The sequence below is a fragment of the Solanum pennellii genome, chromosome 1, assembly GCF_001406875.1.
Source record: "Solanum pennellii chromosome 1, SPENNV200".
Taxonomy (NCBI): Eukaryota; Viridiplantae; Streptophyta; class Magnoliopsida; order Solanales; family Solanaceae; genus Solanum; species Solanum pennellii.
This window is the reverse complement of record NC_028637.1, coordinates 109170252-109187451: the sequence shown is the minus strand read 5'-3', so window position 1 is coordinate 109187451 and position 17200 is coordinate 109170252. Positions and strand designations below refer to the sequence as shown.

The 17200-nt window shown below is 32.2% G+C and overlaps 1 protein-coding gene across 6 annotated transcripts in view; it reads right to left on the bottom strand.

The window, feature by feature from the left end:
• Nucleotides 1-9774, bottom strand: part of LOC107005509 (calcium-dependent protein kinase 5) — a 12642-nt gene extending 2868 nt beyond the window's left edge. For 3 of the 6 annotated variants that reach the window (XM_015204137.2, XM_015204129.2, XM_015204162.2), the window contains exons 1-7: nt 8774-9452; nt 8379-8522; nt 8148-8300; nt 7502-7617; nt 7014-7181; nt 6277-6501; nt 3760-3903 (exon numbers count right to left, since the gene is read on the bottom strand). In XM_015204137.2, the coding sequence (XP_015059623.1) occupies nt 3781-3903; nt 6277-6501; nt 7014-7181; nt 7502-7617; nt 8148-8300; nt 8379-8522; nt 8774-9452 (1608 nt within the window). In that variant the 3' untranslated portion in view covers nt 3760-3780. Of the gene's footprint in view, nt 1-3755; nt 3904-6276; nt 6502-7013; nt 7182-7501; nt 7618-8147; nt 8301-8378; nt 8523-8773 lie in introns of all 6 variants that reach the window. The other 3 variants (XM_015204122.2, XM_015204154.1, XM_015204145.2) reach the window with 3 other exon arrangements.
• Nucleotides 9775-17200: the final 7426 nt, after the last annotated feature.

Below are 17200 nucleotides of genomic sequence, written 5' to 3'. Positions count from 1 at the left end.
TTTTTTTTTTGGGGGGGGGGGGGGGGGGAATAGCAATACTTTAATACTTAACTTTAAACTAATACTAATTATTTATTTTTTGTCAAGGTGAAACGTTTTGTCCATGTGGAGTGTAATATAACAATTTTTAAATAAAAGGAGTGTATTACACACCATGATAGAGTATAATAAAAGAAAGATGTGTGTTTCTCAAATTAACAAGTGATAGTTTAGGTAGAAAACTCACACTCAATACTTCAAGTATGAAACTCAAAAAAAAAGGATAGTTTAGGTATGTTTTTAACGCTTATCTTCAGATTTTATATTAACTTCCATAAGTATACTTTAGTACTCCCTTTGTTCCACTTTTTTTTTTGGTTCCCACCCGCTCCCTAACAAAAGGAACTCTATTCTATGGGTACTCGAATTCCAGACCTATGGTTAAGAGTATTGATAAGAGTACTTTGCTCCACTTTATGTAACCCTATAACTATCTGGAGTGTAACATAAGTTTTTCTTTGACCATGTTTTTTTTAAAATACTTCTTTAATATTTTGAATTGTAAACTATTGTGACTTACAATACTTTTTATATAGTTTTTAAAGATGTAAAACTTTATTTTTAGAAAATGAATATCAATGTTCAAATTCACTCAGAAAATTAGTCAACTTAACCACACATATTTTTCAACATGTCACACAAAATGGAACAGGGGGTAATATTTTTCTCCACAGATAAATATTTTACCTAACTCAATCTATGTGAGCTTCACCGTGTCCATCCCACATCTGGATAAATGAAGAAGGTTGGGGTAATTGACGGCAAGCTAAAATGTAGTCACCATATGAAACTTCTAAAATTTGAATTTGTTGGAATGTGCTTAATGTATTCAATATGCAATCTAATGATTTCTCCCAAAAAGAAAAGTTCCCCTTGCTTTTTGCCATGCTCGTGCGTGGCACTCCTTACTTGGGGTGTCAAATGAAGCTCAGATATTAGGAGCCTAAAATTTATGGGTTGAGCTCATGATAATTTAATAATGTGCTACGTCTTAACCCGTATAATTATAACCCACTTAGCCCAAGTTCTATGTCAATTCAATCCCCATTCTAACCGGACTACATGTGCAAAGATGGGACAATCATCATCTCTTTAGTTTATATTGACCTTTTCACTTGATATGAAATTGGATGAGAACTGACTTTAACCAATTCGAATAAAACTGTTTTTTTTCCTCATATACTAACCTAATATGCTTATTTTTGGCAAACTGAAATATCTTAAAAATTCATTTCACCTTCTTGCATTTTGTTACTGAATCCTTATTTTTTATTACCTAATATGATAATGATCTATCAAGGTCTCTTTTTTTGGAATTCTAAAGTCACTTGATTATTGTTATTTGATTCTTTAAAAACACATTATTTTGCATGCCATGTCATATTAAAAAAATAATTGCCTACATTCTATATGTCAAATTATTACTGTTTGAATAGGAATATGAACAAGAATATATATACCATCATACTTAGAATAGTAATAGGAATAAAAATAGTACATAAAATACTAGTAATAGGAATAAAAATAGTACATAAAATACTACTTAGAATAGGATTGTATGGCAGTGTCCTAGTTGGAATTTGAGTTTAAGGTAGTGTCTATTAATAGGTCTCAATGTTATAATCTAGAGACCAATTCAACAATGTTCTTTTTCAACATTTCCACATGGTATCAAAGCTCCTACGATCTCGGTAGAAAATCAAAAAAAGATTTCGTCGTTGTAGGGCGGCTGTGACTCATATCTGTCTCCCCTCTTGCCATTGGTAATGTTAACCAAATTAGGGTCAGTGATATATGCACGACTTTCTAGGGTTGTCATGGCGACTACTTTCTCATATCTGATTTGTGTGGCACTGTACTATCATTTCGGTGACTACTTTCTTAAATTTGATTTGTAGCAGTGTGTCATCTTCCGGAGACTATTATTTATATATTTAATTTGTGTAGCACCGCATCATGTTTCTGGTGACTATTTTTTTATGTTTAATTTATGTGGCACTGTGTCATCCTTCAGGTGACTACTCTCATATTTCATTTTTGTAGCATCATGTCATCATTCCGGTGACTATTTACTTTTGTGTAGCATCGCACCATCTTTTTGATGACTACTTTTTCATATTTAATTTGCGTAGCACCGTGCCATCTTATCAGTGACTACTTTTTCATATTTAATTTATGTAGCACTGTGTCATTTTCTCGGTGACTACTTTCTCATATCTAATTTGCACAACATCATGCATCTTTTTGGTGACTACTTTCTCATATCTAATTTTCGAAGCACCGTGCGTCTTTTCGGTGACTCCTTAGGTCTGATTTAAATAGTTTCAACTTTGTCAATGTTGTGCCCGAGTTCCCAAAAAAATCCAAGTTTTCAAGCAATATTCTCTTTGTTTTAGATTCACTTTATCCAAAAGGATATACTTACATATTTGGGCTGGGATCTCGATGGAGAAGTATATATGGAGCAACCACTTGGTCTTATTGCTCCGAGGGAGTCTAGCAGCCTTATATGTTGATTGTGCAAGTCACTCTATGATATGAAACGTTCTTCTCAAGCTTGGTTTGGGAAGTCGGGAGATATTGTTACAAAATTTGTGAGTCAAGTGATCAACTTGCAGATATCTTCATCAAGCCTCTCATTGGTCCTCATATTAATTACATTTGTAACAAGCAAAGTATATATAACTTGTATGCACCAGCTTGAGGGGGAGTGTTAGAATCAAAAAAGGAACAAGAATAATATATACCATTCTACTTAGAATAGGAATAGGAATAGAAATAGTATATAGAATCCTACTTAGAAAAGGATAGTATTGTAGTGTCCTAGTTGGAAAAGGAGTATAATATAGTGTCTATAAATAAAGTCTCAATGTAATAATGTAGACACACAATTCAATAATATTCTTTTCAATAATTCTCATAAATACACTATTAAATGAGTTGCAAAATTATGAAGTTGGTCCCATACTATAAAGTCTACATCAATTTACTCTACAAGGAGATGCTCCTAAATGAAAAGTTAGTACAGATCTGTACGATTCTATGGGTTGAATGACATCTGTCATAAATTATAGCAAGTGTTTAATATAGTTTAGTTTAGATTAAGCAGGTCAAATTGGACAGGTCATAACCGAATCAAGATTCTAGCCCATGTTAGCCCAAAGTAAGTCTGAGTGGGTTATGATCCAACATGACTTTTAGCTCAGCCCATTTTAACCTCTTCAATTTCAGTCCCCCACCGCCTCCACCCACACATTTGACACCCTTAGTGCTCCCTTAGGAAAGTTCCTCACATAGCCATGTCGGACAATCGTCAAATTTGATACATCAAAATTTTACCAAAAGAAAAGAAACCAGCATTATATAAAAGATGGGAATGAAAGAGAACTCTGTATCTGAAATTTATTTTTGTTAATGGTGTAAAATGGAGGATTGGGGTGGAAGCTGAATCTATCTGTGACATGCTAGTGTCCCAACAGGATAAGATGGGATATACTTTTGCTGAATGTAATTTTTTTTGCTGCACCTGTAGAGTTTTACAGTAAACACTCCTGCTGTTATTTATAAAATTTTATTATCCTCAAGAGGGAAAAAGAAACTCTGAATGTTAAACAAATATACTCCAACCAATCCAATTTCTCAAGGACAGAACAAGGAAAGATTTCTTCAAATTCATTGCCAAAGAAACGGTTACGAAAAAAAAGAAGGGGAAATACCTACATCATGTGTCCATTCAAAAAGCTAATGAGCTCCAGGCGCATCTCTCATGCTGAAATTCAGACTATTTCGCATCGTTCGTCTTCCTATGCATGGATTTCCTTTTTGCATCATAGCAACAAATTCTCCATAATCAATACGTCCATCCTGAAAAGGGAATCCACCAGAAGATCAACTAAATAGCTAGTCAAATGAAGCATCAAGAGATGTAGAGATTCCAAAAGAATCATTCCATCCATTTAAAATACAGATCTCCTAAAGCATAACAATTTGCCTGTATCACGGCTGCAGCTGAGGCCCTAATCCAATACTGAGGCTCCAGAAAACTAATCAAAATACAACAAATTTTGTTTGATTTGAAGAAAGACAGAAATGTCTGTAACGGTACCCATTCCTATTTATTATGCTACAATTTCTTTGTCTTTTTTCTTTTCTTTTGGACAATTATGTCAGCTTTGTCTTCTCATTATGCCTTTGAATACACAAAACTACTTGGATTATGAAGTGACGCCAAAAAGTGAGTAGCTGGCACGAATGCAGTCAGACCAAACAGAACTACGAGAAGTTCTTCAAAAATAATTTTCAAAGCATATCATTGCATCTGAGCACTTGTAATTTAACAAGGTAAATTGCCTGCTTTTCGCGCGGTGGTAAACTACGGTAATAATCTACTTCTGAACATTTGATAATATAAGTGTTTTCGAATGGGTACAACCCAACAATAAATTGTCAAGAATATTTTATCCAAAGACAAAATAAAATATTTTTTTAATCTTAAAACTACAAAGATTTGATTCTACGTGTTTATGGATTTAGTTATTGATTCTTCATTTTACTGTAGTTATTCATCACCAAATCTTTAGAAAAGATAGGTAATTGTTTCATTGTCTATATTTGTATTTTCCAAAAGTGGTACAAACATTTTATTCATCAATTGCGAGAGTTTTTCTCTTATTCAAGGCCTCCCTCTACATACAAAGTCTAAATATTATACATTTTATATAATTAGTTGTGTGCTTGATAAGTTAATTAAAATTTTAAAATTATCTCTTGGAATTTCAATGAAATAAGGCAAGTCACTCAAATAATTCGGATTAAATGATGTCTTGGCAAGACCCTTATTCAAATCATTATGTATGACACTACTTTGATACCCAAAATGCATATTTTGTTGTTTATGTTCCGATCAATATGGTTAAAGCTTTAATCTTTTTGCAACTTTTAATCTAATGTTTATAAGGAGATAATTATTTCTTTAATAATTGATTAATGTAGATTCATCCTAAAGGGGTAATTCATTGACTCCAATCAAATATTTGAATCCCAAACTTTTAATTAAGGTTGAGTACAATACTTACCATCCCGCTACATTCCTTTATTTTTTGAATGTCACTAATCGATTGAATGTCTAGATAAGATAGAAAGTTGAATAACTAAAACTCCATGGTAGAGTAGAACCACCATAACTTTTGAACACTCAAAAGTTTCTTCTTGAACATCCCATGAATCTTTTAGCCACTAAAACTCTATAAAGATCAAAGTCATTTATTTTATAAGTTCAAGAATTTTAATCTACATGACATCATTACATCAAATTCTTGATTAACATATCTTTATTTCAACATAAACATAAACATAACAACAAAGTTTAAAACATATACTCAAAAACAACTAATAACATAAGCATAAATGAGCGTAAAAAACATACCACGATTTGTAACAAAAGAATGAATAGATACTTTTAGGATAGAACGATTATATTCACCATTGTATAGATTCAAAAACAATGATGTCAGTGAACCACTCAACAGGAGCAAAGTACACAAATATTTAATTATGCATAAGCAGAAGAAAAAATTTAGAATTTTCGTCGTTTTAAAATGAAAGAAAATTCCTCTATTTATAGACAACAAAAGGATAGTGTGAATAAATGTTTATTGTGTCTTATCGGAAATGTCATAATCCTTTGGAAAAGTCACAACTCTTTATAAAAGTTACAACATTCATAAAAGTTACAACTCTTTGTAAAAGTCGCAAAGTTTCATAAGTCACAACTTTTGATGAAAGGGAAGGCTAATTTTGGAAATAAATAAATTAAAAGGGAATCCTGATTTGTGGTGGCGCCACTTAGGCAGCCTAGGGTTCTCTTTATATATAGAGAGAGAGAGAGAGGTAAATTAACTATATTATTAAGCTCACATATGATCATTTAGTAATATCCATATTTTCCATACATACACTACATTGTCAATAACATTTTATCTCAAGGAAAAGATTCATATGAAATCTTAAAGTGCTATATTTTTTTAATTTTCGTTTTTGTTGCACAAAAAGTGTTTCATATTAAAGTGCTTTTTTTAAAAAAAAATTAGTTTTTGTTGCACAAAAATTATGAGTAGTAGAGAGATAAATCAGTAGAACTGCAAAACATGAAGAAATTTAATCTACTAATTTGTGTCCACTTTTTTATTTATAAGTTCCAATAATACTTCAACTTTATCCTCAATATAATTAACTTACGTTATCCTGATCAACTTCTCTGATAATATCCTCAAAGAATACATCTGTAATGTTATGATCTGCACAAGCCTGCTGGAGCTCATCTACTGTAATATAACCACTTCCATCCTTGTCAAAATACTGAAATGCTGCCATGAGATGTTCCTCGCGGTCCAATTTGTTAAGGTGAATTGTTGCTGCTATGAATTCTCCATAGTCAATAGTTCCACTATTGTCCACATCAGCCTGAAAACAGTAATATTACATCAATGGCCTTAAAGAGTTAGATAAGCACTTCCGCATGTACCTCATAGACAGACATGTTTAGGGAGAAATACAAAGATTATCACGGGCCTAATTAAAGATACAACTAGAACCATTAACAGAAAGTTGTTTCTGATGAAGCATATATGTGGTGCCAACTACTTGGTAAGCCTGCACTACCTCCTCAGTTATCAGAAACTTATCATACACATACACAAAAAAAAAAAAAAATTGGGCACCTTTCCAGTGAAGTTTTAGCAACTACATTGAGTTTTAAGTGCTCCTTCATGAATGTACATAATTAATTAAACAAAGTAAAGTGCCAAATCCCAATCTGACTCTAGTATTTGCACATCAAATAACCTTGAGATTTGACCATTAGTTAGTGATCTTATGTCATTTTACATTTTTCTGCTCCTATGAACCTTTGCGTAGAGTCACATCACCAGATGCACAAAATAAACAGAATCAGTTTGCAGTCTAGATTTTCTTACCGCATCCATAAGTTCCCGTATCTCTATATCCTTCAGAGTAGAGCCATATTTTCTCAAACCAGCTTTTAGTTCATCGAATGTAATTGCACCACTGTTATCAGTATCCATGGCCTTAAACATCTCCTTAAGACCGGCAATCTCCTCCTCTGACAAACTTTCAGCAATCACCTAAATGCATATTAAGTATGAAAACATCAATAATTGCATCATTTGGTTACACACCTCCAAGAAGCTATGTTGCTTGGACACTTCAAAAATGTCAATGGGTGTGTGTCGGCTTCTCCATAAGGAGTGTATTTTTGGAGAATCCGACACTGGTGCGCCATCGAAAGTGAAGAGTCCACACAACTTAGCCCAAAGGACATAATCAGCATTTTCTTGTGTAACTTTAATAATGAGGTTTATGGACACTGAAGAACCATAATTAACAGACTTGGCCAAAAAAGTTATGCCTAGATATATATATACACACATATATATATGCATACCCGCAGAGCCATCTTTTTTAATTTGTTCATTGCAGAAAAGTGTTTGAGGCGAGAAAGTACTGCAGGATCAAGTGCTCTATCAGGAGCAACACCATTTTCACAAATCCAAGGATGACCTGCAGAATTTTAGAGGAAACCATAACACCAGAACAGCAGCTGGTTACATGAAAGACACCATACAAGCAGGCATAGATAGACAATACAATTGAAATTTGAGAAATACAATGACTTGATCCACTTTATGCAGTGCAAATTGATCTATTACAGCTTGTAGTCAATCCAAATTTATTTTTTAAACCAGAAATACAGAAAATAAACCTGATATTTCCAAAGGGCTCATAGATAACCTAACAAGTTATAGTTCAAGCATGAGAAACTCCTCTCTACTGCTAAACTAACAGTTTTTTACATAAATTAGTAGTCAATAAGGTTCTCAATGTTCTGCCACCAGAAGCACAGTCCAGAAAAAAGTTAAGAGGGTTCTTATAACTCTGACAGAACATCAACACTGTCACAACACAGTATCTCTTGATATAACAACTATTAAACAAGCAAAACCATATTTATATCATGGGAGAAAAAATGATCCATTCAGTAACCAGTAAAAATGTTAGGTCAATATGACTTATAAGGTAAATAAACTTACATAATACTTCATGAGCAGTTAACCGCTCTGGGGGTCGCATGCATAACATCTTCCGGATGAGATCCTTTGCACTCTCTGATATTAGAGGCCAAGGATCTGAGTCAAAATCAATGTGCCCTTTCAGAACTGCATCAAATATCCCCTGCTGTGTTTCTGAACAATTTAGATGGTAAGTTAAAAAGACAAAAATCAGAAAAGTTACAGCTATACTGCATAAAATTATAAACATACCAGCCCAGAATGGTGGAACTCCACTTAGCAGGATATAGAGTATGACCCCTGCTGTCCAAACATCTGCTTCTGGACCATAATGCTTCAAAAGCACCTCAGGAGCAACGTAGTATGGACTCCCAACAACATCTGTGAAAATTTGGCCTGAAGAAGCAAGCAACAAAATCCATCAAACCAACATACCAATTTAAGGGAAGTGCCACCAAATCAATGCTAAAAGTAGCTAACTATTCATGTAGATAGAGAGTTGGTGCATAAAAAGAATCTCCAAGATCATACTTCATTAGTAGTAGCCTACCAGCATGGACATGAACAACTACACAGAGCCTTAATATGTCCGTCTAGCTGCACTAGAAGCTACAATGTAAAAAAACAGAAGAAAGTAGGAGATTTACCTGGCTTAAAGAATACAGAGAGTCCAAAGTCAATGGCCTTGAGAGAGAAATCATCATCCTTGTTAACCAACAAGAAATTCTCAGGTTTGAGATCTCTATGCATAACTCCAAGTGAATGGCATGCCTCAACAACACCCACAATAATTTTCGTCAAATCGGCAGCCTTTCTCTCGGTGTAGTGTCCTCTTTGAATTATGCGGTCAAACAATTCACCGCCACCACAAAGTTCCATGACAATATGAACATACAAAGGATCCTCATAAGCACCCTTGATGGAAACGATGTTTTTGTGACCAGCCAAATGGTGCATTATCTGAATTTCCCTCCTGACATCTTCTACATCCTCCTTAGAGATGAGTTTTCTCTTGGCAATAGATTTACAGGCGTAGTCGATACCGGAAGACAATTCGGTGCATAAGTAAGTGGTGCCAAACTGGCCTTGTCCTAGTTTGCGGCCGAGGGTGTATAGATCACGAATGTTAGGGGTCTTATGACCGAGGACGTAATAGGACTGGTTAGTGCTTGTACGATTCATGGTGACGAGGGGTTGTTGTTCTTTTTTTGGGTTGGGGGAATCGGAATTATGTTTGGGATTGGAATTGGATTCTGAGTGATCTTGAGGCTGAGGGTAGCCCTGAAAAGTTTTGCCTCCGAAAGATCCACGGCATGCGTTGCCCATCAAACAATCAAAATCCCCAGCACTCAGCTCAGTTTCCTCATCCAATACTAGTACTTGTTTTCTTCAAGAATATTGATATTGATATTGATAGATCTAACTAGACTAGCGACGAAGACATGAATTCGATGGGAAGAAGAAGATGATACAATACATACAAGTCAACTCGGACAGCGATCTACTCTCCTATCCTACTTGCAATCTTTTATTTTATCAAAATCTACTCTCTTTTTTATTTACTACTGCTGAAAACAAATTTACATTTTTCTTTTTAAAGCAAGCACACTCATTATTTGGTGGAAAACCGAGGAGGAATGACTTTGCTCGTTTTGGAATTTTCATTCTCATTTTACACACATATTTTGTCCGCCCTTTCTTCTATTATTAATCATCAAAATAAGAATAATTATCTCAGGCATAATACATATACTTTATTCTAAATTTAACTTTAAATTTTAATTTTAATCTTTAATTTTTATAATATACAAACAGACATTTTAACTATTCAATTTTTAAATAAATAAACGCATGAGTCCTACATGACACAATAAACATAGGGCAAAAGATAGACACGTAGGATATTTGAATTTATTTGTTCAATTTTATACAAGTTTAAGTGTCTATTTATGTACACATAAAATTAAAAAATATAAATATAATTCGAAATTAAATTAAAAAGCACATTTATATATTCTGTCATTATCTAACTACACATACATCACTATTATATATACTATATTTATTCCTAATTTAAAATAATTATATATATTATCATTTTTAATATTTATACCATATAAAATATAATCAAATTTAAATATAATATTAAATAATTATCTTAAACTCATTAATTAATGATATATTCACAAGTCAAACAAACCCTCCCCAAACGGTCCACCAGCACTCTTTCTTTCTCCCTCTTTCTTCCATCTGCCGATGTCCCCCACCCTTTCTTTCTTTTCTATCTTTCTTCCATCTGTCATTGCCCCCACTTAACCCTCTTTCTTCCTTCATCTCAATACATATTTATATATTCAAATCACCATTAAATATATAGGTTTATTTTTATTATTTTATGGAAAAAAAGGATAGATATACTCTTAAAATATGGTAAATAGTATGTAACTATTCTCCTAATATGTAGATATTCTTCTTTATACTTTAGGAGTATTGGTGTTCTTGTCGTTCAAAAACTAGAGCATATTTTTCCTTTCATATTAACGGACATACACGTGTCATAATCTTATCCATCAAGTCGACATCAGACTCATGGATAAGATTGCGCCACGTGTTCCTATTTAGTCTTCCGTATGAGTGAAGGAAATATACACTCTAATTTTTAGACGGCTGGGGGCACCAATGTCCCAAAAATAAGATGGAGAATATCTGTAAATCATTTATGATAGTTCGGGGTATATTTTTCATTTTTTCCTTATTTTATAATTTTCATTTATCTTTATTTTGTACTTGAATTAAAGTTCATAATGTTTTGAAATGTAATTTTAAAAAGTTTTAACAAATTAAGTTTTGTATTTTTAATTTTGTTATTTCACAACACTTTAGTGGCTAGCCGTTCTCGAAATCGGATGATTCTTGTTAAAGGTACTAAGCATTAACAATGTTGTACTAAATTAAACAACTTTTATTTGTTTATTTTCACTCATGAATTTCTCCTTGCAGGGACGAACTCTTCATCTGTCAACATTCAAACTAAGAATAGATCTAAATGTAGGAACGACTCAATCAAGATGGAAAAATTACGTCAACTTTTAATTAACAGAACAATACAATCATTAAATATAGGGCAACTTTCACATATAGCAAATAAAAAATTCATATTTGTATGCTACAACAAAGTTTGCATAATTGCGCTCCATATCAAACATAGAAACTGTATAATTCGCTATACATATACAGTTGAAGCAAATTGTATAAAACAAAGTGTATAACACAAGAAAGAGAAAGACACTTGGACAGAGAACTGTATAAAAACGAAGTGTATAAAACGAATTTGATTATTATAAGTGTATAGAACGATTATATACAATTTGAATTTGTATAAAATGAGAAAGAGAGAAAGACAAAAGAGTCTTGACAAGGAATATACAATTGAATCGATTGTATAAAACGAGAAAGAGAGAAATTAGATACAATTTAAAAATTGTATAAAACGAGAAAGAGAGAAAGACAAAAGAAACTGGGTATGGGAATATTTTTATTGTATAATTATAAGTGTATAGGATGAAAATATATGTACTTGCATGTGTATATACAATTTTCTCACGTTTTATACAAACAGAAATGCAATTTATACATTTCGCTTCTGTTTGTATAAGTGAGAAAGGCGAGGGTGGCGAGCGAGATTTGGGAGAGTGGAGAGCGAGATCTGGAAGAGGAGAGAGAGGGGAACAAAAATATATGTATTTATACAATTTTCTCTGCTTTATACAATTAGAAATAATTTTTATACACTTGTGTTTGTATAAAAAGTGAGGAAGCGAGCGAGAGATTGGAGGAGAGTGGCGAGCGAGACATTTGGGAGAGAGGCGTCTGGCAATTTTTTGCAAACGTTTGCTATGGAGCACAATTAAATCAAACCCTATCTACTCCATTTATTTTAGGTTATTAGTTTGCTATTATATACAATTTTTCCTTAAATATACACCAAGTGCAACAATATTGAATACATCTCAGGTGTATATATATCTAGTTAAAACTTCTTGTATCTATGTAAAAATTACAGTAAAACATCAATATATTAATAATCTCTCTAAGTTAATATTTTCTTCCGATCTCGACTTGAGCCAGTGGAAAAATTCACTAATTCTGATAAAATGATAAAATAATATATTTTCAGAAGACCGTTGTATAAATATATGGTCCCATCAATATTATAAATTAATAATTCTTTAAAAGTACAAATATATCTAAGACAAGTTAAATGTGATTTTGTAGTGTTTTTTTATTAAAATTTGAATCTAGTTGAAGTTCATTTCTAACTTTTCTTATTCCATCAAAAAATTCTGGTGTTGTCTTTTCGAACTGCACCATAAAATTGTAAAGAATTCTAGATGTGATAAGTGTTTTCTCAAGCATAGCTAGTTGCAATAGTATTGTGTCATCTTTAACTACATCATAACATTGTTTATTTTTACGGTATCTACAATTTCTTCTAAGTAATGGTCCTTTAAGCATGTAGCACTTCCATCCGGATAATTCAAAATGATGTTAACGCCAACTTTTTGTGGTAATCGAGATCACTAACCATGACTTCAAGTTCATAAATGACGTTTTCACAAAACACTTTTTTAAATTAATAAATATTACTTTATCGATTAAATAATATCTCCATAATAATAATATATCATGGTTCCACCTATATTAATTTATAGAGGTTTTACCATATATATATCTATGAGAAAAATTCAAATGCTAGAAAAGAATTTTGAATTTTTTTACTTTATTTTAATAATGATAAGACAAATAATATATACTTGTGATTTATTCCTAAATTTGTGTGTTCCAATTACTTTTCATATTTAGATACACATAATTATATGTATATGCTTACGATGTATTTGAGATACATGTTTTTGAATATAATGTATAAAATTGATAATTGATACATCAAATTAGTATTAGATACATAAAGATACATAAATTTAAAATTAGATTATATAAATAAATGCAGAAAATTAATATTAGGTCATATAAATATACACATTAAATTAATACTAGACACATATAATAAATACATTAATTAATACTAGATATTTATATGATACATATGATGTACTTCATACTCATGTATCTAAGTGCTTAATTTGTTGGATATATTTGTCATGCCCCGAGTCTACACCCTGGACGTGGCCGACATTCAATGACAATTGCTGGCCTTGAGCGTACTCTTGGCCTGACTTACTTAACTCAACGGAAGACTTAACTCAATACAAGAAAACATTCTTATAAAATAACTTGAATTAAATAGCTTGGCCAAAATGACACATAAGTCTCATAGCAAAACATCTGCAATACAAAGAAGAGACTCGAAACTAAACTGTTTGACAGTCTATGAAGCCTCTATAATACTAAAATGGATGTTGGGACAGACCCGAGGGGGGAGGGAAAAGGCTTGGGCCTACCTATCCCGATAGGACCCCATAAAAGAACGGGAGCTGTTGAGAGGTTCCATATTGCCGAGACGAATATAAAATCCTATAAAAGAAAGCCTAAAAGCAATAAATATTTGTCCTCCAGGATGCGAGGAGGCTCACCACTGACTCCGAGTGCTTAGCTGGATCAATGAGGGGCTAGATGATATTAATCATGGTTATCTGTGTCTGCATCATAATATGATGCAAGCCAATTGGCGTAAATACGTTGAATGTACGAGTATGCGAGTTGGAATGATAAAAACAACTTAAGTTTGATAGAGAGTAAGAAGGAACACTTACATTGACTCTGCTCAACTCATGAATAACTTGACTTAATGTAAAGCAACAAGACATATACAATATATAAAAGCTTGTAAAACAATGTAAATACTTAGTTCGTTAAAGAAAATGCAATAACAAACTCAACCTTGAAGTAATATAGTTTTTGTGGGAAATTCTCTAACCGACAACCACCACTATGAGCCTAAGTGGTGATACAACGTCTTGCCAACACTGTCAGAACTGTCCTATACTTTTTCGTTGCATAGAACTACTTAACTTAGTGGATCCACTAGCTTAACTTACGTGATCATCTAAAAACATGACCCGTTAATACCCATGATGATACATGGTTTTCATGGAGGCTTGAGTTAATATGAACTCTCATCCCCCATCAGTGCTCAATACTACTCCCAAAATATTTTAGCTCATGTTTTTAAAGCAACTTTTTTCTTTAGTTTGAGATAATTACTCAATGCTTAGCTCAAAGGCTCCTTTGGGATCGATGTTTCCTTTTCTTGTTCAAAACTCTTTTGAAACTCTTAGTTTCATCTTATCTTAAATGTGAAAAAATTTATAAACTCTTAGGGGATACTTAGTTCCATTATAACTTTTGAGAAATGAATTCAATTCTTTACTCTTTTTTTAACTTGATACTTGAGCCTTAAATCAACTCTTAGGAATACTTAGTTCCCATTTCTTTGAAGGAAGAAATTCAACTTTTTACTCTTTGCATATCTTGAAACTTGAGTCTTAAAACAAAGTTAAAATGTTTATTAAAGACTCTTGAAAACTTTAATAAACTTTACTTTAACTTGCTTCTTAACTTCTAAACTTAACATTTAACTCCTTAGCTTTGATCATAACTTTCCTCGAATTAGATTATGAATTCAAGTTTCATGATCTCATGTGTATAGATGATTTCATGATGTTTAGATGTACCTTAGAGTGTTGGAATCAACTAAAAACGTGGGTACATTACTTAGGAACTAGATGGAGAATGAATGGGGAAAACTAACGTCCTTGGCGCTTTCCAAACTTCAGAAGCCAAGTTGGGGCACCAGAGCCCCAAGGCCCTACGGACAGAGATTGTCCTGTGGGGATATGGGAGGCGTGGCGCTTCAAGGCCCTATGGACAGACGTTTTGACTTTTCTTCTCCGTTTGTCATTTCTAAACCCTCTAAACTTTCATGGTTCTTTTCCCAAACACTTAGGATACTTAATTAGTACCCTCAATATCCATATATTTGACTCGAAAAACAACCAAAAAACACAAATCAAATCAACACTAGGCGTGCAACAACTTAACCAACAAGAGTTCAACAATGTTCTCCAAAAACTTCACTTTTTATCATTCAACCAACTCAAAATCGCTGAATTTAAACAAGTTGGTGTGTGGGTGAACTAACCCAACACGAAAAAATCTCACATACCTTGATAGGGATCACCCCAGACGAATGTCACTCGCAAATCTTGACGTTCTTGGCAAATTCTTGACTTTTTTTCTCTTTCCTTCTTCTTTTCTCTCTTCTCAAAGCCCTAATCGTGATTCGATTTTTTCCAAAACTGAACTAAACTTAGTTTTTACTCCAATAAACCCATAAAATGAAATAGGAAATTAATTTGTGAAAAGACTAATTTGTCCTTTAAATTAAAATTTGGGACTTTCCGTCTTCAACAACCCAACTTCCGATAGACATATCTCCCTCATACGATATTGAAAATGCGCAAACTCGGCGGCATTGGAAAGATCTCTTAAAGGGATTTCCAACCATATCAAAAACTACCTCTAAATCATCCTGAGTTAGGAGTTAGGACCGTTTGAAAATGACCAAAACTAACTTTCTTAACTTAGGAAATTTTTCAAATTTTTCCCGTACTTTCCAAAAGTGATTATTTTGAGTTTCTTAACTTATTCTTAGCTATTTCGAGTTATGAGATGTTACAACATCATAAGTTAATAATAGATACATCAAATTAATAAGTTTATTATTTCAAGAGTAATAAAAGAAAATTGATTAAATTATATAACTGAGATATACATATTTTTGTCTTTTATAAGAATAGTAATATTAATGAATTTATTATTTCAAAGAATAATAAATAAAGAAAAATTACCTAACTATACACCATTTATTGTCATATTTTCTTATTTTCCCTATCATTTCCATAAATATAAAGAATTTCATTTTTTGCTTTGATCATTCCCTTTTCTGGGTACATTAATTTGAAATCTCAAACCCATGATTTTTTTTAAGCTACAAATCTCTCTACATTAATTCATTTTAAAATTTCAAATATTTTATCTTTTCAATTAATGATTTCAAGATTTTTAAGAGGTGATTTCTTTCTATCACTTAAATTTTCAATTTCTTTTTTTTAATAAATGTTTTTTCATCTTATAAAATTATTAAATTTGTTACTTTCGATCTCTTTACTGGAAGAGGGGTGAGAAACGTTGCTAATGCAAAGAGTTCATCTTGGAGTGCGTTTCATATTGTTCCAGGAATTTATAATGGCGGTCTTGATACACTTCATTCTATTGGTTCGATCTTTCAATATTGGGTTTACCCAATTAGTATGAGAAGAATAAATTTTCGTTGCTTTCTGTTGATTAGACTGTTGACTTTTTTTCAATTACATAGCAATTACCACACAATAATATATGTATCGATTCAAATCTAACATCTTATGACAACAAGTACTTATTTAATGTATCTAGGATAAATACAATACTTATCAAAATAAACGAGATACATAAATAATAATATATCATGCACTAATTTTTTTAGATATGATATGTAAATTCGAATTTATACTAAATGTATCAATTACATAGTAACTACCGTACAATAATGTGTCGATCTCAAATCCAAAATCTTATGGGCAACATTATTTATTTAATGTATCTAGTATAAATACAATACTTATCAATTTAAACAAGAAAAATAAATAACAAAATGATAAATAGCAAAGATATTCATGATGTATCTTCTCAAATTTTCCAACAATTTTGAATCAAAATTGAAAGGATCTTTAATAAACTAGGAGAAGCATTTTAAATCTCGAAATTTTCAACAATTCTGAATCAAACTTGAAAGGATCTTCGTGAAACTGAAGGAAGAAAGAATATTGAATCTCAATTTTTTTGATAATCTTGAATAAAAATTGAAAGGATCTTCGATGAACTTGAAGACTCAAACGGAAAATGTTCCAACAACAATTCCATCACTTTTTTATCCTTCATAATTCACCTCGCTTATCCAAAATTTTGACAAAAGTTCTTTGAATCAAATTTGAAAGGTTTCCTCGTCGATACGG